This window comes from Leptopilina heterotoma, unplaced genomic scaffold (assembly GCF_015476425.1).
Source record: "Leptopilina heterotoma isolate Lh14 unplaced genomic scaffold, ASM1547642v1 Lhet_39, whole genome shotgun sequence".
Taxonomy (NCBI): domain Eukaryota; kingdom Metazoa; phylum Arthropoda; class Insecta; order Hymenoptera; family Figitidae; genus Leptopilina; species Leptopilina heterotoma.
Window position 1 is genome coordinate 666513 of NW_025111058.1, and position 26663 is coordinate 693175.

The 26663-nt window shown below is 28.6% G+C and overlaps 6 protein-coding genes across 9 annotated transcripts; 4 read left to right on the forward strand and 2 right to left on the reverse strand.

The window, feature by feature from the left end:
• Positions 1–13: 13 nt before the first annotated feature.
• Positions 14–965, reverse strand: LOC122506023. The gene is made up of 3 exons (XM_043617986.1): positions 777–965; positions 300–469; positions 14–180 (listed from the first exon to the last, which is right to left on the reverse strand). Exons 1-3 carry the CDS (start codon positions 820–822, stop codon positions 112–114), a joined length of 285 nt encoding a protein of 94 aa, XP_043473921.1. The 5' UTR covers positions 823–965; the 3' UTR covers positions 14–111.
• A 193-nt stretch (positions 966–1158) lies between these two features.
• LOC122506024 lies at positions 1159–13640 on the forward strand. 2 transcript variants are annotated; one of them, XM_043617988.1, is made up of 10 exons: positions 1159–1469; positions 2409–2519; positions 2610–2809; positions 4043–4513; positions 4634–5886; positions 5994–6335; positions 6471–6829; positions 7021–7317; positions 7413–7585; positions 9373–13640. In XM_043617988.1, exons 2-10 carry the CDS (start codon positions 2422–2424, stop codon positions 12744–12746), a joined length of 6567 nt encoding a protein of 2188 aa, XP_043473923.1. In that variant the 5' UTR covers positions 1159–1469; positions 2409–2421; the 3' UTR covers positions 12747–13640. The 2 variants fall into 2 exon arrangements, with proteins under 2 accessions (XP_043473923.1, XP_043473922.1); XM_043617987.1 differs by having other exon boundaries at positions 1159–1429.
• Positions 13641–14079: 439 nt separating this feature from the next.
• On the reverse strand, positions 14080–16217 carry LOC122506027 (zinc transporter ZIP9). The gene is made up of 5 exons (XM_043617992.1): positions 15819–16217; positions 15482–15608; positions 15086–15309; positions 14654–14788; positions 14080–14474 (listed from the first exon to the last, which is right to left on the reverse strand). The coding sequence occupies exons 1-5, from the start codon at positions 15912–15914 to the stop codon at positions 14223–14225; spliced, it is 834 nt and encodes a 277-aa protein (XP_043473927.1). The 5' UTR covers positions 15915–16217; the 3' UTR covers positions 14080–14222.
• Positions 16218–16363: 146 nt separating this feature from the next.
• Positions 16364–20088, forward strand: LOC122506025 (xaa-Pro aminopeptidase ApepP). Of its 3 annotated transcripts, XM_043617991.1 has the most exons (7): positions 16364–16678; positions 17168–17246; positions 17326–18440; positions 18668–18994; positions 19133–19263; positions 19437–19612; positions 19785–20088. In XM_043617991.1, the coding sequence occupies exons 3-7, from the start codon at positions 17335–17337 to the stop codon at positions 19917–19919; spliced, it is 1875 nt and encodes a 624-aa protein (XP_043473926.1). In that variant the 5' UTR covers positions 16364–16678; positions 17168–17246; positions 17326–17334; the 3' UTR covers positions 19920–20088. The 3 variants fall into 3 exon arrangements, with proteins under 3 accessions (XP_043473926.1, XP_043473925.1, XP_043473924.1); XM_043617990.1 differs by lacking the exon at positions 17168–17246 and having other exon boundaries at positions 16364–16658; XM_043617989.1 differs by lacking the exon at positions 17168–17246 and having other exon boundaries at positions 16365–16678.
• A 308-nt stretch (positions 20089–20396) lies between these two features.
• On the forward strand, positions 20397–25393 carry LOC122506028 (MMS19 nucleotide excision repair protein homolog). Its single transcript, XM_043617993.1, has 9 exons — positions 20397–20535; positions 20975–21213; positions 21294–21626; positions 21729–22329; positions 22472–22753; positions 23154–23878; positions 24053–24310; positions 24461–24619; positions 24936–25393. Exons 1-9 carry the CDS (start codon positions 20451–20453, stop codon positions 25128–25130), a joined length of 2877 nt encoding a protein of 958 aa, XP_043473928.1. The 5' UTR covers positions 20397–20450; the 3' UTR covers positions 25131–25393.
• On the forward strand, positions 25315–26576 carry LOC122506029 (MORN repeat-containing protein 4 homolog). The gene is made up of 4 exons (XM_043617994.1): positions 25315–25448; positions 25637–25820; positions 25909–26018; positions 26273–26576. Exons 1-4 carry the CDS (start codon positions 25439–25441, stop codon positions 26431–26433), a joined length of 465 nt encoding a protein of 154 aa, XP_043473929.1. The 5' UTR covers positions 25315–25438; the 3' UTR covers positions 26434–26576.
• Positions 26577–26663: the final 87 nt, after the last annotated feature.

Here is a 26663-nt window from a genome sequence, read left to right on the forward strand (position 1 = left end):
AGTATAATAACTATTAATTTTTAAATCCTTTTTATTGACAATAATAGCCGTGGAATATAATATTTATTTGAAAGTATACAACTATTGTTACTGTGAAAAATTTGTTTTAATTTACCATTTTTCACCTTCTGGAATTTTCGGTGGGAAAGCATTGAAGAAGAAGCTATCTGATTGCACTATCTGTAAAAAAAAAATAAATATTCATTAATATTTTTTTCATTTAACTGAAAAAAAATTGCAAAAGGCAAAGAAATTAATTTTTAAAATAAAAATTTTTTAAGTATGTCAAGTATACGTACATATGTAATGGTACCACCCAAAATTGAAAGACCTGCTACCAGTTGCATATTATATGTCTTTTGTTTTGCATCGTAATTCTTTTGCCAGGATCCCTTAGGAACTGGAAGTTGATTCATGTGAGCGAAGGCTTTCTCTTTAGAAGATGAGTCGTAAGATGAAAACCGTACTCCTGCAATAAAACAAATATTGAAAAAGATGAAATTAATTTTCAGAAAATTTCAGCCAATTTTAAACAAATTAACTTGATTTTTAATATCACCAAGATTATACTACAAACGTGGGTGAAGTGTTTTCTTTAGTCTGAGACTATTACATAACTTAGATTTCAACTCCAATATTTTACGTTTTACACTTTTTTTTTTATAAAAAATACGATCTCACAGCCAAGATATACATTAATATTAATTAATTAATATTTCATCAAGTGGAAGAAATTAATTTTATCAATCTTTATGGTGTCAAATATTATAAATTACCATTTTTGGATATTCTTCGAATAACAGTTCTGGCTGCATTCAACATTTTCAAATAAAATTTGAATTACTTAGAGCTACGAAATTACTTCTAAATAAAATTAAATCTTTAATTTATTATCCACTTTATTAGAAAAATGCCAGAAAGAAAAAATTTTTCTCCAACCAATTTTTAATCAATCAATCAACCATAGATCACAAATCACATGGATTACACAGTAAAACCCCTGTTGTTTCCACCTTTTTCTTTTTGGACAACTTTCATTGCGCAAGCACTTTCATATGTATCAGACTTTAATAAACACATTCCCAACCGTGTAATCAATTTAAATTTTTTTAATTTCCTCCTATTGGCTGAACTTATGAATAATATTGGCAACACTGTTAGTAAATAAAAATGGCTGGGAAGTTAAAAGTTTGTTCCTTATCAATGTGGTGAAAAAATAAATAATATGAGTTGAAAATTATAGAATTATGTTCTTAAAAACGTAGAATTTAAAAGTTAATCATATTAGTTTTAACAATTTACAATCATTAATTATAATTGAATGTAAGAAATAAAATAATTTTCTATTGTGAAAACATCTGGAGCTAGCGCCATAGTGTGGATAAGAAGCAGTCGAAAATAAGGATATTTTCGTTTCAAGTGTTCAACAGTAAGACATGAATTCCTTCTATTTTTAGACTGTGGCTTCGGTGAGTTTGTTCATCGAATCTCCTTCAGTTCCTGAACTGACAGCGTATTACATTACATTCTCTAATAGTCATTCAAATTAAAAAAAGAGTTTATCAAAAAAAAAGTTGATGTTCTTTAATTTTTTACACTCAAATTTTTCACTTCATTATTTTTGCAATAATTGTAATTCATTTGTTTTCCCTTTTTTTTACTTAATTGTTATGAAAAATATTACAGATCGAATTTTATTTAAATGGAACAAAAGCGATTAAGTTTCTACTCTTCCTTCTAAATATTAGGTTGCTATTTTTAGTTCTAAGAAATCTTATATACCAATTTGGATAATTCCTTTACACAAGCAAATAATGTTTTTAGAGTTTTTGAAAAATAATAATAAAATTTTTAATTTTTTACTATATTATGATTAGTATTAAACATGTTCAATAAATTGAAAAATCGAAAAAGCCATAATGGACTATTTTTAAATTGATGATAAATGGTTTCAACATTTAATTCAAAAATAAAATTTTTAACGCTAACATTATATTTGAATGTAAATATCTTTCGAAATATTTTCGACTATGACGAATCAAACTACGTATAAATGTTTAGATAAGTTTAGAGTAACTGTTTACAATTTTTGGCTTGTAAAATTATTTTATTTTTGAAAAAAAAAATGGAAAAAATTCCAGAGATGAAAGAAATTTTAGCAAATTTGCATAATTTCATTTTATGAAATTGAATACAAGACTTGTAAGGTTTCGAGTCGACATAAATTTGCTATTCATTCGTCAGGGACAAACCGATTAAAAGCCTCTTTTATATTCAAGTGTCTGCATATGTGTTACTTTTTTTTTACTCAGTTTGGCAAAATTCGTTGCCAAATGAATAAAATTAAGTATTTTCTATTTAAATTTTATTTCTCTTGAGGAATATAATTAATTTCTTCCTTTTGGCAGATAAATTATCAAAATGGTTGTGGGAGAGGCCAGTATACACAATATAATGGGGGGCATGGAAAGTACAGGAGGTGTACGACTTCATAATCATAAAAGAAAATTAAAACAAAGGTAAAATTTTGAAACAATATTTATTAATAAATATAGTTAATAATTTTTTGTAATGTTCTTTTGTAATCATTAAATTTTTTTTACTCGTAGGTTTGATATAATTAAAAAATTAGGTCAAGGAACATATGGCAAAGTACAGTTAGGAATAAATAAAGAAACCGGCCAAGAAGTAGCAATTAAAACAATTAAAAAATGCAAAATAGAAACTGAAGCCGATCTAGTCAGAATTAGAAGAGAAATTCAAATTATGTCCAGTGTTCAACATCCAAATATTATTCACATTTATGAAGGTATGTCAGCGCCTAATAATTAATAATTATTTTTGTGTTCAATTATTTTCAAAAATTTTAATAAAATTCATGGCAAAATTTCAATTATCTCTATAAATAATAAAATTCTTCTCTAAAATTCAGTTATTTGTAAAAATTTTTAAAAATTCTCGTCAAAATTTCAATTATCTTTATAAATAATAAAATTCTTCTCCGGAAATTAATTATTTTCAAGAAATTTAATAAATTTATTGGCAAAATTTTAATTATTTTTAAAAAATTTCCTAAATTCAATGATTTTCAATATCTATTATTTAAATAAAATTTTTCAAAAAAATTCAATTATTTACAACAAATTTTTAAAAAATTCTACAAAAACATTTAATTATTTTTATAAATAATAAAAATATCACAGGAATTCAATTATTTACAAGGAATTCAATTATTTTCAAATTTTGTTATAAATTTCTTCGTAATAATTCCATTATTTTCTTAAACTATACAGTTTTTTTTACAGAGATTCAATTATTTTCGTAAATTATTTTAAATTTTTTTAGGAATTCAATTATTTTCATAAATAATAAAACTCACAGCAGAATTTCAATTATTTTTAATTCAATTTTAATCGAATTTCTCGAAAAAATATCATTATTCTTAAAAATTTTAATAAAATTCTTCGTAGAAAATTAAAATTAATTTAAAAAATTTGTCGAACTTCAATTATTTTCCATATTTATAAAATTCTTTGGAAAAATGCAATTATTTAAAATACAATTTAAATAAAATTTCTCGATAGAATTAAATTATTTCAAAGAAGTTGAACAAAATTTTTTAATAGAATTTATTTATTTTTAAAAATTGTGATAAACTCTTTAGAAGAATTCATTTTCAAGAAATATTTAATTATTCAATAAATTATTTACTTTTTTACTTAAATAATTTAATTATTTCATGCTTTTATTTTCTAATATAATTATAATTAATTGAAGAATTCCCGAATAAATGAAATTTCGTGTAAAATTGAATTGTAAACAAATTGGATTTGAAAATTATTAAAAATTTAGTAATTTATAATAAATTAATTAATTATTATTAATTAATTATTTATTAATTTATAATAAAAATTTAGTAAAATTTAGTAAAGTAACATTTATTTTTTCTTCTAGTTCTTGAAAATAGAGAGAAAATGGTGAAATTTAGTAAGAGAATGAAATTTAGAAAATTTAGTAAAGTAGAATTTATTTTTTCTTCTAGTTTTTGAAAATAGAGAGAAAATGGTGCTAGTCATGGAGTATGCAGCGGGTGGTGAATTGTACGATTATTTGAGTCAAAGGAAAGTTTTAACTGAAGAGGAAGCACGACGAATATTCCGTCAAATAGTGACCGCGGTCTTTTACTGTCACAAACACAATATTTGCCATAGAGATTTAAAACTCGAGAATATTTTATTGGATCAAATTGGAAATGCAAAAATAGCCGATTTCGGTCTATCGAATGTTTTCGATGGGAAAAGATTGTTGAATACATTTTGTGGAAGTCCACTTTACGCGAGTCCGGAAATTGTCAAAGGAACACCATATCACGGTCCCGAGGTCGACTGTTGGAGTTTGGGCGTTCTTTTGTATACTCTTGTTTACGGTGCCATGCCATTCGATGGATCTAATTTCAAGAGACTAGTTAAACAGATCTCGTCTTCCGATTATTTTGAACCAAAAGTGCCATCTCGTATGTACAATAAATAATTTATAATTTTTAATATTGAAAAGAATTTCTAATTTTTAAAGATAATATTTAATTGTATTTATTAATTGTATTTATAAATTTAATTCAGATTTTTCTTTACAGCTGCGTCTACTTTAATAAAAGAAATGCTCACAGTGTGTCCAGGAACAAGGTCCGACATACAAAAAATTTGCACCCACTGGTGGGTAAATGAAACTTACGAAAAAAATTGTCTACTAATCGCCGAAGAATTGGCGGCTCAAACTCCAGTGCGTTTAGATTTATTGCTATCACTGGTTCCACAGTCGGCGAACGCTGACAAATTAGTTGTAGGTGAACATCAATCGGACGAAACAAATCTTCCAGCTGACACAACGTCTGAAGTTCAAATGCCAACGAGATCATATTCCGCTGATAATTTCATGGAATTCGAACGAAGTACTTCCACCGATGTAATGCGGGAAATAACAGACATCGAATCATCAAGACAAACGAATAATGGCGATGCGAAGAGAAAATTGGAAAGTACATCGTCAGTCGACGAAAATATGTCCGCACTGACAAAGCGAAAAGAAATTTTAAAAACAGAAAAAAATGATGACAAGTCCCAAACAGCAATGGATATTGACCAGACCACAAGCGAAGTAATTTCACCAACAATTGAAAATACAGAAAATACAAATGTAAAACACCCGGAAAAATTAACACCCGAAAATAAATCCGAAGGAGAAAATTCCAAACCAATAAAGCAGAATAAAATCACCGTCGATTTGACTGGAAAACACGTGATGATGGATTCGATAAAAGATAATAATCCCGAGCAAGAAATTCCGGTGAAGACTGTTAAAAAATTAAGAGATAAATCACATTCACTTGATTCGGCGTCAATAAGTGATGTGACAAAAGCCATTAAGACTGTGGAGCGACGACGTTCGAAAATTTTTGAAACCGCCGAAAAGTTCAATCAAATGTTGTCAAACGTTGAAAGTGAGAAACCAAAGAAAATTTTCATTCCCGGTGTGAATGTGGGTGGCGCGAAGCGAGCATTTGAGAGAAAAGCGAGTCTTAATTCTGGCAGTGTGCCAATTTCTACAAAGGAAAAAATAACATCGAAACTTGGAAAAAATTTAGATAAAAAGTCGGAGAAACCTACCGATGAAGAGAAGCTAAATACCGACAATGATTGTAAAATTGAGAAAAATAATACTTCTCAAGAAGAGAATACATCGAATTCCAGTAAATCTGATCCAAATTCAAAGCGAAATCTTATCATTCAATTGGGACCGAATGACTTGAGAGCGGCAACTGTTACAGTTTCGACACCGGTTGACACGAAATTGTCACCGGAATTGAAGCAAGATTTCCAACCGACACTGGTAAGTTTTCAGTTATTTATTTTCTTTTCTTCTTTCTGTAAAATATCTTTTACGGCACGAAAAAAAGGGGAGGAAAAATTATTAATTAAAAATTAATAATTTTACAGGTGAGTGATGTTGAACCAGTAAAAATAAATTCAACGCCGGAGAAGCCAAAGAAGAGCAGCAAAATGGAAATAACATTGCAAAGTACCGCTAAAGGTGCATCGCCGAAAACAATGAAAACCGAAATTATGTTAGGGGAATTAAAATCCCCGCAAAGTCCAACCTACAAAACGGAAATTGAAGCCAAGATAAACACCGCAGATCCACGAAAAATTCAAACACAACGTTCGGAAGTGGCTTTTCCAATTGCCGCCGTATCGCCACAAATTAGTGCGAGTTCGAGTTATGACGACAAAGAAAAACCCACCATTGCTTTCAGAAAGGAACGCAGTGTTCCTATTCAGGTCAGTGAAATAAAGAAAACAAAAAAGCTAAATTAATAAATTTCACTTTGAGGCCAACAAGTTTTCTGAAAGTTTTCTATTTCAAAATTCAATTTTAATAATTTCAATTTTAATAAGTGGAATTTTTATTTACAGATGGACCTTTCTTATAATCCAAGTGAACAGAAGAGAGCGCCATTGAAATATCCATCAGCAGATTATTCGGAATCATTTGAGCGTCAATCGACAATTGATTCTGATACGGACAATACTTCAAAATCTGTCATTGGACCCGAGCCAATTAGAAAAAGCCCTAGGGAGTATATCATTCCTATTGCCGTCGAAGGTGCTAATTATATAACACCACGGGCCGATAGTGTAGATATTGAGAGTAAAAACAGTGCGTCAAGTTTGTCCAGTCTGTCAAGATCGAGATTCGGAAAGTCCAGGAGAATCAGCTCTCTACTCTCTGACGCCAGTGAGGACGATGAATCTCCATTCTTGTCACTCAGTAGGCAAGTCTCACTTCTTCACTTCAAATATACAATTAAAATTTATTTCTAAAATTGAATTAATTCATAGTAACGACAATATTAGTTTATTAATATTATTAATTAACATCGTCGTTAATAATTAATATTAATTAATATCAAAAAATACTTTATTTGTTAACAAATCGCGGAACTAATTCAATAAAATATTCCAGGGACAGCGATGATCTGTTCCAACGTCACATGCATCGTTTGAGAAGTTCACGACCCAGAAGACAACCTTCCGATCTCGCTGATAGTTTATCGTCCGGTGAAGAAGACGACGACGATGGTTTTGAACTTCTCACGGCAGAAAATTTATTCTCAACACTATTGTCACGAGTCCGAAGTCTCACGCAGAGATTAAATGTGGACGACAATAAGAATAGTCTCTTCCCCAATTCTCGATTACTTGGACGTTTCGATTCCAATCCATCGCAGTCATTTTGGGGGACACGCGAACCATTGTCAAGGTACGTTTCCAAATTTTTTTTCCAAAGAAATTCTTTGAAATTTATTTTGTATATTCAAGATATTAAAATAATAAAAAAAATTCTTCTTTTTTAAGGCGAATCTCAGAATCACAATTCCAACGATCGTCGAATTGTGACATGGACCGATTGAGTCGTAAAAATTCATTTGGAATGATGAATCCAAAATATCAAGATAGTCAGACTTCACTGGGAGAATCGTCCAAGGAGAGTCTCTCCTCCTCGGGGAGAAGTAACACTTTGCCAAGGGGTGAGTCTTCAAATAAGATTTATCAATTCTTTTCTTTGTAATAAAATTAATAAAAAATTAAATTTACAAACTATTGGTAATTCTATAATGAATATCGTAAATAATTACAACTGAATTAACAATGACCGAACAAGATAGTTCAGTAACGTTTTTATAAACTAATAATTCGTTGTTTTGATAACAAAACAACAAATTTTGAGAATTTTTTACACCTTCCAAAATAACTGTACAAAAACAGTGTGGAAATTTTCTACTAAATTCTTTCAAATAAATGGAAAATTCGAAATGAATTATTTATTTACAAATATAAATCAATACTTTTGTAATATTTTATGTTAATTTTTAGGAAATACAAATACTTTAGGTAAAGAAAATTTTTCCAAAAGCACTTAGAATATTTATTTTATTTTAGTTTTTTTTTCCCGAAAAAATATAGAAACAAAATATTAATAAAAAGACAAATAATATGACTGTTTTGAATTAAACACTCGGTAAATTTTCGGCATCGAATCGATAATATCACAGCATTTAAGGACAATACGGATAAAAAAAATCATAAACATCACAGTCCTGTAAATGTAACTCAAAATTAACTGTCCAACGACTTCAAATACTAAAAACCCACGTCTAAATTACAATTTCATTGAGACGAGTTTTTCAAATTTCTCTCCTAGCTAACAAATTTTTTTCTCTTACAAAAATAAAGTGAAAAAATAAAGTACGTGTCGATTCTAATCAATTCCCGCACTGTTGTTAAATTGTGTCTTTAGACAACGACGACATTTGACAAGAAAAAAGACAAATACAATTGTGAAAAAAAATTCCTCACTTGAGAAATATTTGTGAAAGTGGATATTCATTATAACAAAATAGTAATACTGTAATAGTAACAAAATTATTAAAAATCAAAAAGAAAAGTAAATAGTAAACGAAATCCAAAAACAAAATTAAAACATTAATGATTATTTTTTCAATTAAAAAGAAATTAGTTCTGTTGTTATTATAGTTTCTCTATCTTATTAAAAAAAAATTATATTATCTTATTCTTAAATTTAGTGTAGATTTTTTTGAAACTATTATTTCAATTTTTGTAGAAAAATTTTCAACAATATAGAAATGTATTGTATATTTTTTCAAATATTACTGACGAATAAAAAGTACTGACGATTTTTTATCACGGTTGTTACAGCGACTGTTCGAGTGACTCTACATAGGCGAGGCGACGGTAATTCCCCGTACACAAATCAAGTTAGGTGCCACACTGAATCAACTTAGCAACTCTCCACTCATTATTGGCTACATTTTTATTATAACAACAAATTTAAATTGTAGACATCTTGTAATCTAAAAATATTTGTTAATATTGATTTTAATATTGTAATATAAATAAACCTATGGAAAATAAAAAATATTTAATGAGAGACGCTCAATGTTTAAATGTAATTTTTAATACCTAATCTTAATTTTTTCTCCCTCATAGAGAAAGGATTATATTTTGTATTTGTCAATCAACTTAGTTAAAAATTAAATTATTTCATTGTCATCTTTTCTTAATTTTTTTTCTTCCTCTTTTGATCTGTAAATTTTTGTATTGGTATTTTTTTTAAGATAAAAATTTTGTAAATATCAAATTATCTTTAAGTAATGAAAGAAAAAAATAGTTTATTAATCTAAAGAATTGTCCCTTAGCCAGATATTATCGATTAGTGCCGAAAATATATTAAATAAAATTAATAATTTCTAAAAAAAAGAAGAACTCAAAATTATACCTTTTTTTCTTTTTCCAGATAATTATCACGATAATTCAACAGAAGAAGCACAGTTCAATGAATCACTGGATTACAATTTCACACCAAGTTTAACTCGTCGATTAAATAGCAAATTCGGTCAACAATCAAGAATTCATACGGGAGTATCGCCCTTCAATTCACCCGAGAAGAATTACCAGCAAATCTTGACAGATACGTTAAAATTGAAAAAAGATTACGATAATGAAAATTGTAATACAAATTTAAAACAATCGGGCGAAAGAAGTGAAAGAAGTCTTAGAAGAAGTACAAGTTTACTAGAACCAAGAAACGATCTCTGTGGATTTAATTTCGCCTCATTGAGAAATACCGACAGCTTTTTCGATAATCGAGAAAAACTTTTATCATCAAGATGGAAAACTGGCGATAGAGAATATAGACGAGGTTTCAGTGTCGGTAGAATTTCAGAATTTCCAAATATGAACACTGACAATAATCTTGAATCGAATTTATTTAACGATTCAATATCGGCGTGTGACTCGAGTACAAATTTACACGATTCAGCTTCAAGTCGTTCGATAATGTCATGTGAATCATCGGCAGCAAATTCATTTTCAAATATTCAAGATCATTCATCGTCATCCACTTTGCCATACAAATCGTCGAAACCTTCACGAAATTTCGAAATTCGTTTACTCGCCGCCGAGAGTCTTATAAAAGCCTCAAAATTCAAGAATCTCGATGATCCGAAATTAGATTCAAATTCAAAATTCGAAACAACAAATGCAAAATTTAAAAATCACGATGACTCGAAATTCGATTCGAAATTTGATACAAATACAAAATTTGATACAAATGCAAAATTTGATACGAATACAAAATTTGATACGAATTCGAAATTAGACAGCAATACTAATAATAAAACTCCAGATGTAATTTCCGAAATGGTGAATTCAATGATTATGAAACGTAATCGTTCGATTCCCTTTCCGCGATTTCGCTCGAGTTCCTTGAATCGAGAATTTGCCTTCGACGAAAGGAGAAAATCGCCCTTCACATCCACCGATTCGCCGGCGGAAAAATCACTTTTCCAAAAATTGCCCAAATTTCAACGACACGACGAGGAAGAATCTTCGTCTTCAATCAAAGACGAGAGCAACGATTCGAAAATCGAGAAAGGACAACGTCGAATTTCACGTTTTTTGAGACCGGACTTTTTCGACACACCAAGGGAAGAGAGTCAGTACGTAAAGGACAAGGAGGCGAAGAAAGCTTTGGAAAATGAACGCAGAAAATCGAGATTCATGCGAAAACCAATTGAAAATGCATTTGATCCTAATCAGATAATTTCCGATCCAATTACAATAAAAGAACAAGAGACTCCAAGCGATGATCAACATAAAAAGACTTCCGAGAATTCGTACTTAATAAAGCAATTATCGAACAATGACAACGAGGTGGAGAAACTTCCACCAACAGATTCTGCATTATTTACACACTACATTCCCGAAACTATCGATGTAAACGAAAAAACAAAACCAGAAGAAACTCCTGCTCCGAAGAAGCCTTCGAAAATATTTTCCAAATCAAAAACCGTTCCTCGAATCGATGTGCCGAGTAAAGAAGAAGTAAAAACAAGCGAAAGTGCATCAAACATGCGATTTCGAAGTAAAATCCCGACAAAATTCAAGAAAAATGAAACCAATGCGGTGAAAAAAATCACCGACAGCAATAAACTGCCAAATACAAAAACCCCTGAAGTCTCGTCCCTATCATCGTCGTCATCAACATCAAAAGTAAAAAAGAAGGACAACGAATTGAGCCTCCTGCAAAGATCCAAGACAGAGGTGAAAAAATCCCTAGAACAATGCTCGAAATTAGTGAAAAAATACAGTCTCGAGAATTCGAAAAAATTAAAAGCAGAAAAAGAATTAGGAGCTGGAAAAACAAGAACAAATTCGATCGAGAAGGAAAAATCGTCAGAGAGAAATTTAGAGAGAAATCTAGAGAAGAATTTAGAGAAGAATTCAGCTCGAAACATCGTTCAGGTAGAAATCGTTTCCGATCGAACAACACCCGACAAGAAGCAATCATCAAAAACCGACAAAGCATTTAGAGAAAAATCCCAATCGCCAAATAGCGAAAATAATTCCGAAGAGAATGGCAAGAAAATTGTCAAAAAAATCCTACCCTCTCTATCAAGGATAAATTCGACCCTGAAAAATCACGAAAAGGGTGAGAAAAAATTACTGAAGCGCACAAAAGTCAAAGAAGTCAACGAAAAAGAAAATGATGTTGCGAAAAAGAAAGAAGAGAACGGTATAAAAAAGAAGGAAGACCAAGAAAAAAGTACTAGCACCAAGAAAAAAGAAGTCGATATTATCAAAAAACGAAATCAAGACGAAATCAAGAAGAAGGAGATCGACAATATTCTCCAAAAGAAGAAAAAAATAACTCTAAAAAAATCGAGTAATTTAATTAAAATTGAAAAAAAGCAATCGCCTGAGACCAGCGACTCTTCGGAGGAGAAATTCGACTATAAGAATGCAACAAAAAAATTAAACGAGGCAAAAAATGGCGTTTTACCGAAAGTCGAAAAATTTCTCCCCCTTGAAAAAATTTCAGTCCTACTTCCAGAAAGTGAATCAAAAGAAAAAGGAAAATTCGAAAATAATTTCAATTTAGACGAGACAACTGACAACAAAGAACAAAATCTCTTCTACCAAACATCGGAAAATCTCAACTCGAGATCAAAAGAACAGAGCAAATCTCCCGATCTCTCACAAATCGACACCTCGGAATATTTCAATTTCAATTTCTGCCCTAGCGATTCCGAAACCAATAGAAGTGATTCCACCTTACCAATTCGCGACATTCGCGACCACCAGGAACAGGAATCAATAATCGATCGAATACGAAGAAAAAGTTTCTATTCCCGTTTCAACGATAGAAAACGTAAAACACTCGTGTCTCCCTTGACATCACGATCGGAGATGTGGCCAAGTATGACCCTACCAAAGAATTTCAGTTTCACCAGTTCGAAAAAAAATGATTCAAATACCAAACAACAACAAAAGAGAAATAGTTTGTATAATAATATTTTATCCGATTCAAAGAATACGGATCGAAATCGTTATTCTTTCTGTTCGGATAATTCAATTTCGTCAATTGATAATAATCACGATCTACCGAGACGTAAATATTCCACTGCCACTGATTTCAATTTAAGCAAAAATCATTTTGGAAATAATACAATTCCGAGGAAGGAAAATAAGAAATTCCCAATAATGGGACATTGTGATGAGGAAACAATTGCTAAGAATTGGTCGTATTCCTCCATTCCTAGTGAAAGTTGCAGCAATGATTTCATGGAAGATGGTGCCAATTTTATGCAAACTAGAAAGAAAGATTAATTATGAGTTCTAACAAAAGAAGTATAGCAGGCTTTCTGCGCTAATAGCGATAGACATTTTCTATAAACTGGTTGATATTTTTAATACGTAATTAAAATATTTTAATGAAATTACGACAATTTTTTTTTGGCAAAAAAATATAATTTTCATGAAAGTATAAAAATACTTTCGGTATAAAAATACCAAAAGTCTCGGTAGTATAAAAATGCCGAAAGTAAAAAGAGTGTTTAAACTTTGGTTAAATTTCGATTTTTCAATTCGAAGAAAGTAATCTAAGTCATGAATTTTCTAATTTACTGAATGTAATCAACACTTTGAAATAAGTCACTAGGTAAGATATTTTTAATCTAGAAAAAATGTTCGCTAGTGGAACAAGTATAAAATAAGTTTTATGTCGTTTGTCCTTATAAAATATTTTCTACTGTAATTCCGTTCATTTCATTTCATTCTATTTTTCTTGAAAAGATTTCTAAAAAAATTGTACATTACAAAAAAAATATCATGACCAAAATTTATATCTTAATAAACCTTTGATGATGCGAAATAGTTTTCGAAGGAAACCGAAACAATCCGAAAGGGATTGTTCACAATTTAAAAGCGAAGTTTACATTTGTAAACACTCCCAAAGCAGATTATTTCTCAAAACCGAAAAAAAAGTCTTCATTATTATTTATTTATGAAAATCACTCGTTCATTTAAATTTCTGAATTTTACTTCATGTTATTTTTCTCTTTAAATAATGGACTGATTAAGATATTTACTATTATATACAATAAATTTTATACCTTTTTTCGTATTTTAAAAAACAAAAACACGTCGTCGAAACCAAATTATAAACTAGTCTTCTGTTTTCAATTATACAAAGTTTATGAAATAAATAATTACTACTTTTAATGGTGTTTTATTTTAAAATCTTAAAAAATTGGTATTTTTTTCAAATAAAGGTTAATTTGAAAACAAAGATTGAAAAAGTGCGTAAAAAAATCTAATACGCTTTTTTTTGCAGGTACAAATTTGGTTTTTGTGAGAATAATTACTTTAAATAAACTAAAATTCAATACCTAACGATTTTTATATTAACAAAAAATGTAATCAATAATCACAGTTTTTCCAAAAATATATCACTATGTGAAAAACAAATTTAAAAATCATTTTTACGTCTCTAAAGTTATGAAAGTTCAAATAAACGACATTTTTATTTCCTCTTTCAATTCGAATTTTTTTGACAAATGTTTTTTGAAATTAAAACATTACGCTCACTTGAACTTTCAGAAATTTTAAAGGAAAATTTTCATTAAAAAAAAGGAATTGTTAAAGAATATTTGATAAAAAATTTCTCTTTTTTAGAAAGTCTATTTTCTAAAGATTTTGTGGTACTTTAAAAATAAATCTATAGGTCCCTTAACAAAATGTAAACAATAATTATAAAAATTACCTTCTAGATTATTAAAATAATAAATTGCAGTATAAATAGTGTCAATGATGATGACCAGTTGTCATTAAAGCTGGTAAAAATGATCCAATTACTAATACTAGAATATCACGACATTTCATATGAGACGATGGTGGTAGTGCTCCTTCCGTACTTGGTAAATGCATAAAGGAACCATTACTTTTTGACATTAATTCAGGTAATACGTGAACAGTGGCAACGTACAAAAATGTACCTGCACTGAATAACATTGCTAATCCAGTTGCGTTCACACTGCTCAGTGTTTCTTTGCCTTCCTGAAATTATATCATTTTTGTTAGTTTAGAAATTATTCTGTCTTATAATTTTTTTTATTATTATTCGATCTATAATTTTTTTGCTGTTAATCAGTTTATAATTTTTTACTATTATTGTCAACTTTTAACGAATTTTGTTAGTGTAAAAATAACTAAAGTTTCTTTCGTTTCATACAAACCTTGCCAATTCCAAAATATGTGATTATCGTCAAGAAAGGTGCTGATAAAGAGAAAATAAATAAATGACGTCCTATTTTTTTCTTGTCGACACCTTCGTGCAGAAGGAAGGACACAAGACCGAAAGCAGCCGGAGCCTGTAAATTGAAAATTGAATAAATAAATAATAATAATTAAATACTCAACTAAGACAAAACAATTTTAATAGCAAAATTAAATTTTTCTCTTCATGAAAATTTGCCAACTTCTGTTAACAAAAAGTATTTTCTTTTTTCTAAAAGAAAGTACTAAGTGTTGTATTGTATTAATAAATTAATTTTAATATAATTCGAGAAGAGATTTAATTTAACATAAATAGCAGAGAAATTTTATTTTACAGACAATACTTTGATTTAGAGATAATTAGAGAAATTTAATTAAAACAAAATGTTTACCTTGTGCAACATAATTGCAAAGAAAACAACAACTTCTACATCAGCTTGCGATGTTGTTGCAGCAGCACCCAAAGCTACCCCATCAGCTGCTGCATGAACAACTAATCCTAAAGTTGCTGTGAAACTTCGTTCTTTACCTCCACTCTTTTGAGCTGAACATTGATCCACCAGGAACATAAATACAAAGCCAAATATTAAACTTATTCCAATTAAACTGTGAAGATCTGTGAAAAAAAAACAATAAAATTACATAACTGTTTCGTCGATTAGAAATTTTATTCAAATGTTTAGAAGAAAAGGTGGCAAAAAGTAACGAAAGCAAAACAATAGGTAGTATTTCAAAATTATTTCAATGAGATACGTAACTAAAGAGATAATTATTATCAACACACTTACCATGTGATCCATGTGAATCATTAGTGGTGGATGTAAACAATACTCTCACTCCTTCCGGAATGATAACAGCCAATGCTGTTCCTACAAGAAGACCAGCACCTAAAACGGAGATTAACTGCAATTTATCCTGAAAAAGAAACAAAAGAATAAAAATATAATTATCTTCTATAAAAAAAAAATTCTTTGCTAAACTATAGGTATTTCTATAACAATAATAACAATTTTTGCTTTGTTGTCACAGACCTCACTGCCGTAAATTAGTACATATGCTACCGAACACTTGCCATTTATCTAAATTTCTATTAAATAAATATTTATTCACCGTAATAAAACTTACCTCAGATAAATTCATAACTAAAGGTACGGATCCTGCCAAATATGATCCAATCAACATAACAAATGCTAGTATCCATAGTACTAGTGTTTCATCCATTTTTAAAAAATTACAACTTTCTAATTGGAATGCTTATATTATAATTTTTATATATAGTAAAAGTATATTTATTTTCACGTCAAGACAAAAGTAAATTATACACTTTGCAATACATTTTTTTTTCTGTTTACTGTATGTTGATTGATGTTATTCCCTATTGTATTGCATTTATCCTTATAAGCATTTTTTTTTAATAAATGAAAAGAGAGAATTATTAAATAAACATATGCACAGAATGTAAACACTGCAATTTTACACACGACAATCTGTCAACTTGGGGCAACTTTTAAAACAACTATTGGGACACGTGTGGGGCAGGGATTTTCTGTTATTCGCCGTAATTCACATTATGTTTACGCAAAAAGTGATATAAACAGTAAAGGTCCGTTCACAAGACACGTAAGTGAGTTGTATGTGATAGAAAAGGATAAAACATTGTTGTTTCTCTCTCAACGGCAACGTCGCCAGGATCGCATTTCGCATGACAGATTGACAGCAGAATAAATTCGGAAATCGCAAGAATCACAAGATTCGCAAGTGCAAAAAATGATATAGAAAAGGATATTTATATACGAAGTAGTTTTTGAATTAATATCCTATGAATAGAAAATAACACTATGCACTTAACGTTTTTTAAATCAAAACACTATCTGTCAAAGGAATTGTAAATTTATTCTGTGATTTCAAAAAATCTGTCATATTGAGTGCTACTGGGGTGGTCTGCTCTGAAAAAACAAGTGAAAGGTACATATGTAAACAAAAATGTGAGTACAAATAGATAAAAATTAACAAAGATCTTAATTATTGACTTTTTCAGTGCAGTATTGTCAAAGATAAAAAGTTCGTTTCTTACTTGTTTTCTAACTTGAAATTTTACAACTTTTCCATAAGTTTTTAAAATCCAGGCTTCATATTCTCATCTACTAAAACCTACTACCTATTTACTACTTTTTTTTACAATTTGCTACTATTTGAATATTATTTAAAAATTTCCTCAAAGAAAAAAAAAGAATCGAATTTTGGAAGAATTGCAGTTGTAATTTTTAGAAATAGTTAAATTTCAAAAAGGCTTTACATTGAAATAATTTAAAATATTTTAATTCCTGTAGAAAAATAATAAAAATAAGTATTTTAATATTTATTTAACAAAAATTATTCTCTTTTTGAATTGTAATTTAATTCTGAAATTGTGAAGAAATTGAAAGTCGTCAAATATAATTTTTCTTTAGCTACTTTTTTACTATTTTTTTCAGTCTTCTACTTTTTGTTACTTTTTGAAAATTAATTATCGAGCACGAAGCCTGAAAATCTTATCAATATTTAAAAGATCAGGTGAATTGATAACACTTATCGTTTTAAACATATTTTAGATAAAGAGAAGAATCACATGCAAGTTCATTTTCTTTTGCAGAAAAACAAGATGAATCAAACGGGAATTTCGAAATTAGCTAGGCTACGAGAATTAATGAAAATCGCCACTGTGAATGGTGTCGAAAAGAAGGGAATCGAAGCATTTATACTAAATTACGGTGATTGTCATCAATCCGAATATTTAACGGAAAGAGATAAACGTCTGAGTTTTCTCTCTGGATTCACTGGTTCCCGTGGCACAATTATCGTCACTAATGACAAAGCTCTATTGTGGACTGACGGAAGATATTTCCTTCAGGCAGTCAGTGAATTTGATCCACCTCAAGATTGGACCCTCATGAAGGAAGGCGTTTTAGGAGTACCCACTCAATTCGAATGGCTCAACACAAATTTACCCCCAAAATCAACGGTGGGTGTCGATATTAACGTGATTAGTTACACCGACTGGGTGTCAATGTACAACAATCTAAATAACAAAGGCCATACACTAATTCCTCTGGAGGAGAATTTAGTCGATAAAATCTGGGACAATAGACCAGCACCAGTGTTGAATCCAATTGTCGCGCATAAATTGGAATACAGTGGAAAGAAAGCGAAGGATAAAGTTGAACATTGTTGGGAATTAATGAAAACAAATGGTGTATCGCATCTTGTTTTCTCGGCTTTGGATGAAGTTGCCTATTTACTCAATTGGAGAGGATCGGATATTCCTTATAATCCAGTATTCTTTGCCTATGTTGTTTTGGATAGGGAGAATGTTCATATTTTTGTAGATAAATCCCGACTCACGGAAGAGGCGGAGGAGCAATTGAAAAATGAGGGGATTGTTCCAATTTATCATTCGTATGATGAGATTTTAAATTTTTTGAAGGAAAAATCAACGGCTGCGACTGATGAAAATCGAGTTTGGATTAGTTCTGGATCTATTTGTGCTTTGCACTGTGCTTGCGGGAGTCATGTTTATAGAGCTTATTCGCCAATTGGTTTGATGAAGTCAATTAAAAATGAGACTGAAATTAAGGGGATGAAGGAGGCTCACGTTCGGGATGGTGTTGCTCTTGTTAAATATTTCGCTTGGCTGGAGGACCAACTAAAAAATAAAAAGGCAGTGATCACTGAAATCTCCGGAGCGGATCAACTCGAAAAATTCAGACAGTTGAGAAAATTTAGTTTCTTTAATTTTGAGTTCTAATTGCATCTTGAATTATAATTTAAATTTTGTCATATAATTAAATCTTGAATTATAATTTAATTTTGAATTATAATTGAATTTTCAATCATAATTAAATTTTGAAAATTAAGGAAGAAAAGATTTCTTTTTTTTAAAAATTAATAATTTAATTTTAATATTATTAACTTTATGTAATTTAATTTTTTTTCAGAGAACAGGAACTATATGTTGGAGTGAGTTTTACCACAATCTCATCGTCTGGAGATCATGCGGCAGTAATTCACTATCATCCAACACCAGCCACTGATAAGCGTATCACGGATAAAGAAGTTTATCTTTGCGATGCTGGAGCGCAATTTCTTGATGGAACTACAGACGTTACGCGTACTTGGCACTTTGGTACGCCAACAGATTTCGAGAAAGAATGCTTTACACGTGTATTTAAAGGACAATGTTTCCTTAATACCGCAGTATTTCCAAATATGACAAAAGGAAATTATCTCGATACGTTAGCTCGCAAAAGTTTGTGGGACGTTGGGTAAATATATAAAAAAAAACAGTAATTTAAATTTCTACACATAATAGTTAATAATAATATTAATAATTAATTTATTAATATTAATACTTAATACTTAAGTTATAATAATTTTTACTCATAACTCAATATATTTTGCAGTTTGGATTACATTCACGGAACGGGGCATGGAGTAGGTTCATATTTAAATGTTCACGAACTTCCAATTGGCATATCTTGGAAACCAATGCCAGATGATCCAGGAGTTCAAGCTGGTGTATTTTTATCTAATGGTAATTTATTTTTCTCGTAACAATTGCCAAGAAAAACACAATTTTGTTTATTATTTTACAATTAACAATTTTCATTTAATTATGATTTTCACTAAATTTGTAATTATACATTATTATTATAATTTTTATTATTATAAATTTATTCGTAATACAAGATGTGTCAAAATTTTCAGAACCCGGATTCTACGAGGATGGAAAATTTGGAATTCGATTGGAAAATATTGAATTGGTAGTAAAGGCGAATAGCAAGTACAATTTTAACAACAGAAATTATCTCACTTTTGAGACAGTAACATTAGTTCCGATACAAACAAGTTTTTTGGATCTATCTTTACTTACAAATGCAGAGGTAAGTCGAACTTTTTCCTTGTCTTATTTTTTATTTTACTTTTTATTTTTACATTATTCATTGAAATTTATATTAGTTTTTGTATTACTCATTGCATCAATAATAAGTTAAATAGTTTTTAAGTTGTAATAGTCTAATTGTATTTTACATAATTAAATTTTAATATTTTCAGATTGATTATATTAACAATTATCATACCAAGTGCTTGGACACTTTAAAACCTCTTCTTCAAGGAAGTGAAAATGCTCAAGCTCTTTCTTGGCTTATAAAGCAAACTGAGCCAATAAGTAAATCTAAGGACTTTTAACAAAAAATGAATAAAATCGAATTTTTTCTACTACCTCTTTCAAAATGAATTATGTGGTGAAGATATTTAAATAATAAGATTTTATATGAAATTTTTGCATTTAAATGATGAATTAAAATGATTATTTTTTATTTTAAAAAATAAAGAAATAAATTTGAATGATAAAAAATGTCTAATTAATTTAACAATAAATCCAGTATTATTAGAAAGAAAATATAATCCTTCCTCTACAAAGAAGCAACAATATACTATTTTTAATTTTTGTTTCGCAACAATCGTCGAATTATTAATTTTTTTTAATGATAATATTTTTTTTATTATTGACACTAAATAATGATAATAATACTAATTTAATAATAATAATATTAACTATAATAATCGTCGTATTTATTTATCAATATTCAATTAATATCAATGAAATTTATCAATTAATAATTTAGTTGATCTAATAAAAAATGTTAAATTAAGTATATATTATATTTTCGAGATTTTTTCTGCAGTTACTCAGTTGAGTGCGTACCGTGCGTACACATGCACGTAATGGATCTTGAAAAAAGATTATCTTTAGCAATAGAAAATAATACACTTTCTGCAGAATGTCAAAATATTGCGTCAGGTTAGTATTTTCATTAAATTGTTTTATCAAATTTACATTTTATTTGGCTTTACTTGTAAACCTTGTAAAGAGAAATATTATTTTGATAAACATAACCTCAAAAAGTTCAATTTTTTGTAATTCTTGTCATTTTCTTCTATTATTTATATACATTTTGTCATTATTCATAAGTTTATTTTGTGAACTAAGTTTAGGATTTGTAATAACTAATAATAGTAAACTTAATTTTTCAAGTATATATTTAAATAATTATGTGTAAATAAATTTCACTTACAAATCACATGGTTATCCGTATTGTTTCTGTATTATTTTTATTTTTTTATTCTAAATATTATTCTATATTTATCGAATTTTTGAATATATTAAAGAATTATGTATAAATTTCATAGATTTTATTATCAATATAAAAGAGGATTAAGTAAAAAATTTCTATTTACAGAGATAAAGAAAGGAAATGTCAAACTTTTCAATTTTATCGAAGGACTGCAACCACTTCTAACGAATACAAATGTCGAATTACGAAAGCAAAGTATCCAAGTTTTATCTTCTTTATTAGATAGTCTACCAGTGGATTTTCTTCTCGAAGCAGAAATTAATTTCATTGTCGGATTTTATTGCGATCGATTAAAGGATCATTATAGCATTTTACCATCGACACTCAAAGGCATTTCATCCATAGTAAACAGAGTTTCATTCATAGTAAACATCTTGACGATAACTCACGTCTTTCTTAAAATAAATGAATTCTTTATTTCCAGATAAAAATGAAAAATCTTCCAGAAAATGGTCCTATACGTGTACTCTCAGCAATGTTCGAAAATATTCAATGTCAAACACTTTTACTGCCCGATCGACAAATTGTTTACAGCATTTTTGAAACTCTATTAAAAGAAAAATCATCAAATCTAAAGTCCCTTGGTGTGGATCTTGTTTACGGTGTGATAAATTCCATTGATGGCGAAAGCGATCCAAGGAATCTGTTAATAATTTTCCGTATAATTCCATTTTTTGTGAAACAATTTCCACTTGGTCATTTAATTGAGGAAATGTTCGAAGTCATTGCCTGTTACTTTCCAGTTCAATACAATGCGGTAAGTAAAAAATCAAATTCTATTTCTTTCCAGAAAATTTAATTTGTATATAATTATTAATATTAAATTTAAAAAATAATTAATATTTGTGTATTCTTTTAGCCAAAATCTGAAAGTTCGGGAATAACTCGAGAGAGTTTAGCGGAAGCGTTAACTCCATGTTTATGTGCAACTCCAGAATTTGCTGAATTTTGTCTTCCGTTATTAATTGAGAAAATGGATTCCAATTTGAAAGTGGCTAAATTGGATTCCCTGCAAGTGTTAATAGAAGGAGCGGGAATTTTCGGAGCAAAACGATTACAGCCACATTTACGGGAAATTTGGCAAATTTTGCAAAAGGAAATATTACAAAATCTCGATTTAGAAGTTAAACAATTGGCTCTCACGTGTACAACGTCGTTGATAAAGGCCTTGACAGAGGAGGATAAAAGTATTTCCAATGATTTTGTTGAGGAAATTATAATAAATGCCAAATGGGCATTATGTAATGCTTCCCTCAGCAGTTCCGTTAAGGATACTGAAAAGCTCTTGGAAGCTGTGGCTAAAGCGAGTCGAGAAATGTGTGAAAAAGTATTGTGCGCTATTGTACCCGCGTGCCTTACGCAATACTCAACGAAAACTGAGTTGCAAGATAAAGTATTTCTTTTGGAAACATTCAATAATTTCATTTCTATTGCAAATGAATATGGATTATCGATAAAACGTACGTATCATCTGACGGATTTTATTTTTTTAATTTAATTCAATTTTTTTGTTATTTATTTATTTAGAATTATTAAATAAATTATCAAAAATTGAAATAAATTTTTCTTTAATTTATTTTTTCTTCTGTTTTCGATTTTCAGACGTGTCTAATTTAGAGTGGTCGGATGTTCCCGCATTTTACATAGAAGAACTAAATAATCAATCTTCTCAAATTCGAATTAAATTGATGCACGGTCTAATTGCCCAAAGATCTTCTTTAAACGAAACTCAACGAAAAGCACTCAATGAAAAATTGTTTTGTGAAATTGAGACTGGAAATCAAGACACATTGCTTGCTGCACACTCTTGCCTTTACAGTTTTACTGAATTGTATCCAATTGAAGTCGTGAATATAATTGCAAACAGATTTAGCTTAAATGACAGTGAGTAAAAATTGAAACTATTAGATTTTACTTTTCCATTTAATTCAAAAATAATAATTTTCCTAAAGTTTGGAACGTTGAGATAACAGAAATTAATGTAACTGAATATTTATTTAGTTGCAATTATCTTTTTCAACATACAAATTAATTTTTATGTTAAGTTTCTTACTCGAAACTTTGAGAAAATTAATAATAATATAATCGATCTTGTTAATAATTTTTCTGTTGATAGAAAATAAAATTCTTCTAAACAATTTTATTAGAATTTTTGTAAATAATTAAATTCTTTTGAAATTAAAGTTAAATTGAAGTTTATATTTGAAAATAAAAAATTTGTAATTTACATAACAATAATAATAATAATAATAATAATAATAAATTGAATATCATTTCTGCGTAGATAATGTGTCGAATGAAACGATATCAAGGCGAATCGAAGCATTGTCTCTTCTATCAAGAATACCAAAAATAGGTTGTGAAATTCTTCCAAAAATTGTTAGTGTTTGTTCATCCAATGATAATGACAATATTGCAATAAAAATAGTAGCGCTTTCTTGTCTCGAAAAATTACTTACTACTGAAGAGGAAAATTTTGATATTCATAAATTTTTGTATAAAGAAGATGTACTGAATAAACTTGTCAAAATCTCCACTTCAGAGACTGATGGAAGAGTCTCTTTGATATCAAACATCTGTCGCTTGATAACGAGAAAATTAAATCTTCAGGAGCAGAAAGAGATCTTACAGAATTATTCTCGAATTTTGGAAGGAGACGTTTCAGAATGTGACATTGCTTTAATAGACGGAATTATGATAGCTCTAAGGCCTGACATTGAACTAAAAAATAGTGAATTAATAAAAAATTTGTATAAAATAGCAGTCGAGAGTTCAAATACAACAGCGAGACTTGCTAGTTGTCACTTGATTGCAGTTTTGATAAATAAAATCAAGTTGACTGACGAGTACGAACAGATTATACAATTTCTGAAAGACAACATCAATAATTCTTTAAATTCCCCTGAAGAAACAATTGAAGCGAAAAAAGCTGTCTCCACTCTTTTGAATTGGTTAACAACCTCTCTTGTTAAGAGAGGAACTGCGAATTCCCAGGATTTTTTAAATTATGTACGTAAATTATTTTATTTTCACTACAAATTGTTTGAACATCGAATTTTTGTTTCTTTCTAATATTGAGTTTCTCTTTAATTTTAATATTGAACTTCTATTTAATTTTATTATTGAAATTTCTATTTAATTTTGATACTGAATTTCTATTTAATTTGTCGACTATATTTTCAGCAAATATCAACTTTAAAAAATACGGAAATTGGAAATTACGTTGCTGGTGAATTTAAGACTTTAGTGGATAGAAATGACGATACATTAACTGAAGAAAATTTTTGTCAAGTGAAAATGTTATATAAACAGAGAATATTAGAAAATGTTATTCAAGGATGTAACGAATCGACGCGGGAAACAAAATGCAATTATTTAAAGGCATTACTTTACACTTGTCAAGAAATTCCAATGGAATTACTTTCGTTATATTTAGGAAAAGTACGTACCATTTATTCGAAATAGAAATTTATTAATATTAAATTAAATTATTCAAAATCCAACTCTTAATATTGAATTAAATTAATTAAAATTTCAAATTATTAATATTAAATTCTGCAAGAAAACTAATTTATTTGGAAAATTTTTCAGCTTGTCCCTTGTTTTATGGATAATTTTACCCAAGAAGAATTAATAATACCAACTTTAAATCTATTGCAACCATTGTTGGAAACAAAGAACTCGGTTTTTGCAACTGAAGCCAAATACTTCATATCAAAATTTTTAGATCTGTGTTCGCATCAAAATATGGTGAGTAAATTTATAAATTTAATTAGAAAATAATTATAATTTAGGGTACATTAGTTAAAAATTAAAATCGAAAATTTTTAACAACAAAAATAGAAGATTTTTTTTTTATTTAAAAATTTTACCTACATTTTTAATAAAATAACTTTTTTATCTTTAAATTTCGAATATGAAAAATTTTGTTAGTTACCTCATCAATTAAATTAATAAACATTTATTTAATTATTAATAATTTATACTTTAATTAAAAAAATGAATTAATATAAAAAAACACTGGAAATAAAATAAATTAACATAATGGAATTTTTTTCTATTTCAGAAAATAAGAATAACAACATTAAATTGTTTGTTAATTTATGTAGAATATCCATCAGAAATTATTCATCCTTTTAAACTGGATGTTTTGGAAATATTACATACACTCACTGATGATAAAAAACGACTCGTTAGAAAATTGGCTGTTAAAGCACGTTTAAAATGGTTTTTGATTAATCCATCGGATATGAATACTTAATTTGTAAAAATGTTCTCTTTTACTGTTACATATAATGTTGTATAGTTTAAAACACTTGTTTTAGATTCTTGTGACATTTTTATGATTTGCTTTGGTGTTTAATAATCGGAATATATAATCTAAATTCATTGATTTTGTAATAATTTTATTCAAAAGAAATTAAAATTTCTATCTTTTTTTTTATGTCACATACAAAAATACTAAACATATGACCTACATTGTAGGAGTTAACGTAACTAAATAAAGCATTGATTTTTTAAAAATTGAATTAAGTCTTTCCACCTAACATTCGCCAGTGAAACGCAAGCATGACTGAGGGTAAGAATTTTAAGAAGCGAAAAGAAAAGGAAGTTTTAAGGAAAAATTGTTTTTATATTAATAAATAAAATTTTACTGCATATTTCAAGAATGAAAAATTTTTGTCGAATTTACATTTACATCCAATTTAGAATATACTCAATGTTTTTGAAAGTTACAAGTGTAAGAAAAGTTTACTTAATTTGTAGGTATTTCGAAAAATGGTGCTTTCAAATTTGAAGACGGGAGCAGATATGTCGGAGACTGGAGTAGCAAAGGTTTGAGACACGGACTAGGTTCTTTGCTTTTTCCTGACGGTTCCCGTTACGATGGATGGTTTATCAACGGCTTATTCTCCAAATTAGGAGTATTTATATTTCCCGATGGTGCAAAGTAATTGGAAATTTTTATTATAATTTCAAAAAAAAAATTTCTACTAGAATTATTCAAAATTAATGGAAAAATGAAAAAAAAACTTCAGATACGAAGGAGAATTTGCTCAAGGATGGTTCCATGGCTATGGAGTTTTTTGGCGAGCTGACGGTATGAGATTCGAAGGAGTATTCCATGGTGGAAAAATTTGGGGATTAGGTTTGTCCATTTTGTGAATAAATGAAGAACTTTATATCAGACAATATCTATTATAGCAGTTAATTAATTTATTATACTATAGAAATTAATTCATTATTGACAATTAAAAAATTTTATTTCTACTACCTTAATAATTGAGAAAATTAAAAATATTGAAAGATAATTTTATTTTTATTTTATTGATTAAATACTCTTTAAAAAATAGTCAATAAATTTAATAAATTTTATACAGCTAATCAAATTTTGTTGTTTAGGTTTAATAACTTATGCAGACAACACTCATGGATTTCCACGGAACGAAGGATTCTTCAAAGATTGCAGATTAGTTCGTAAAAAACGTTGTTCTGAAATAGTCCACAAAGCCCAAAGATGTGCAATGCTAGCTCGAAATCAATGTGCCGAAATTAATCATTAAATAATTGTAATATTTTTATTCTTCAATTTGACAAATACTTACTCACTCATAAAGTTTATTTTATGATTGAAAATTATATCAAAATTGAATCGTTAAAAATAAATTTTCATAAAAATGTTAATTTAATAGTTTAAAAATTGTTTATTTAAAAAGAAAATTATCTCAAAAGAAAATAGTATTTTTTACAATATATGTTCTCAATTATTATTTAATGATTTGTTAATTTAAAT

Coding starts and splice junctions, on each gene's coding strand:
- LOC122506024 (XM_043617988.1), top strand. CDS start 2,422: ATGGTTGTGGGAGAGGCCAGTATACACAATATAATGGGGGGCATGGAA. Junction 2,520..2,609: donor AAAAGAAAATTAAAACAAAG/GTAAAATTTTGA, acceptor TTTTACTCGTAG/GTTTGATATAATTAAAAAAT. Junction 7,318..7,412: donor ACACGCGAACCATTGTCAAG/GTACGTTTCCAA, acceptor TTCTTTTTTAAG/GCGAATCTCAGAATCACAAT.
- LOC122506025 (XM_043617991.1), top strand. CDS start 17,335: ATGAATCAAACGGGAATTTCGAAATTAGCTAGGCTACGAGAATTAATG. Junction 18,995..19,132: donor AAAAGTTTGTGGGACGTTGG/GTAAATATATAA, acceptor TATATTTTGCAG/TTTGGATTACATTCACGGAA. Junction 19,264..19,436: donor TGGTGTATTTTTATCTAATG/GTAATTTATTTT, acceptor CAAAATTTTCAG/AACCCGGATTCTACGAGGAT.
- LOC122506027 (XM_043617992.1), bottom strand. CDS start 15,914: ATGGATGAAACACTAGTACTATGGATACTAGCATTTGTTATGTTGATT. Junction 14,789..15,085: donor TTGCAATTATGTTGCACAAG/GTAAACATTTTG, acceptor TTCAATTTACAG/GCTCCGGCTGCTTTCGGTCT. Junction 14,475..14,653: donor CATATTTTGGAATTGGCAAG/GTTTGTATGAAA, acceptor ATATAATTTCAG/GAAGGCAAAGAAACACTGAG.
- LOC122506023 (XM_043617986.1), bottom strand. CDS start 822: ATGTTGAATGCAGCCAGAACTGTTATTCGAAGAATATCCAAAAATG. Junction 470..776: donor TCGAAGAATATCCAAAAATG/GTAATTTATAAT, acceptor GTTTTATTGCAG/GAGTACGGTTTTCATCTTAC. Junction 181..299: donor TGGGTGGTACCATTACATAT/GTACGTATACTT, acceptor TTTTTTTTACAG/ATAGTGCAATCAGATAGCTT.
- LOC122506028 (XM_043617993.1), top strand. CDS start 20,451: ATGCACGTAATGGATCTTGAAAAAAGATTATCTTTAGCAATAGAAAAT. Junction 21,214..21,293: donor TCAAAGGCATTTCATCCATA/GTAAACAGAGTT, acceptor CTTTATTTCCAG/ATAAAAATGAAAAATCTTCC. Junction 23,879..24,052: donor CCCAGGATTTTTTAAATTAT/GTACGTAAATTA, acceptor CTATATTTTCAG/CAAATATCAACTTTAAAAAA.
- LOC122506029 (XM_043617994.1), top strand. Junction 25,821..25,908: donor ATATTTCCCGATGGTGCAAA/GTAATTGGAAAT, acceptor AAAAAACTTCAG/ATACGAAGGAGAATTTGCTC. Junction 26,019..26,272: donor TGGAAAAATTTGGGGATTAG/GTTTGTCCATTT, acceptor TTTGTTGTTTAG/GTTTAATAACTTATGCAGAC.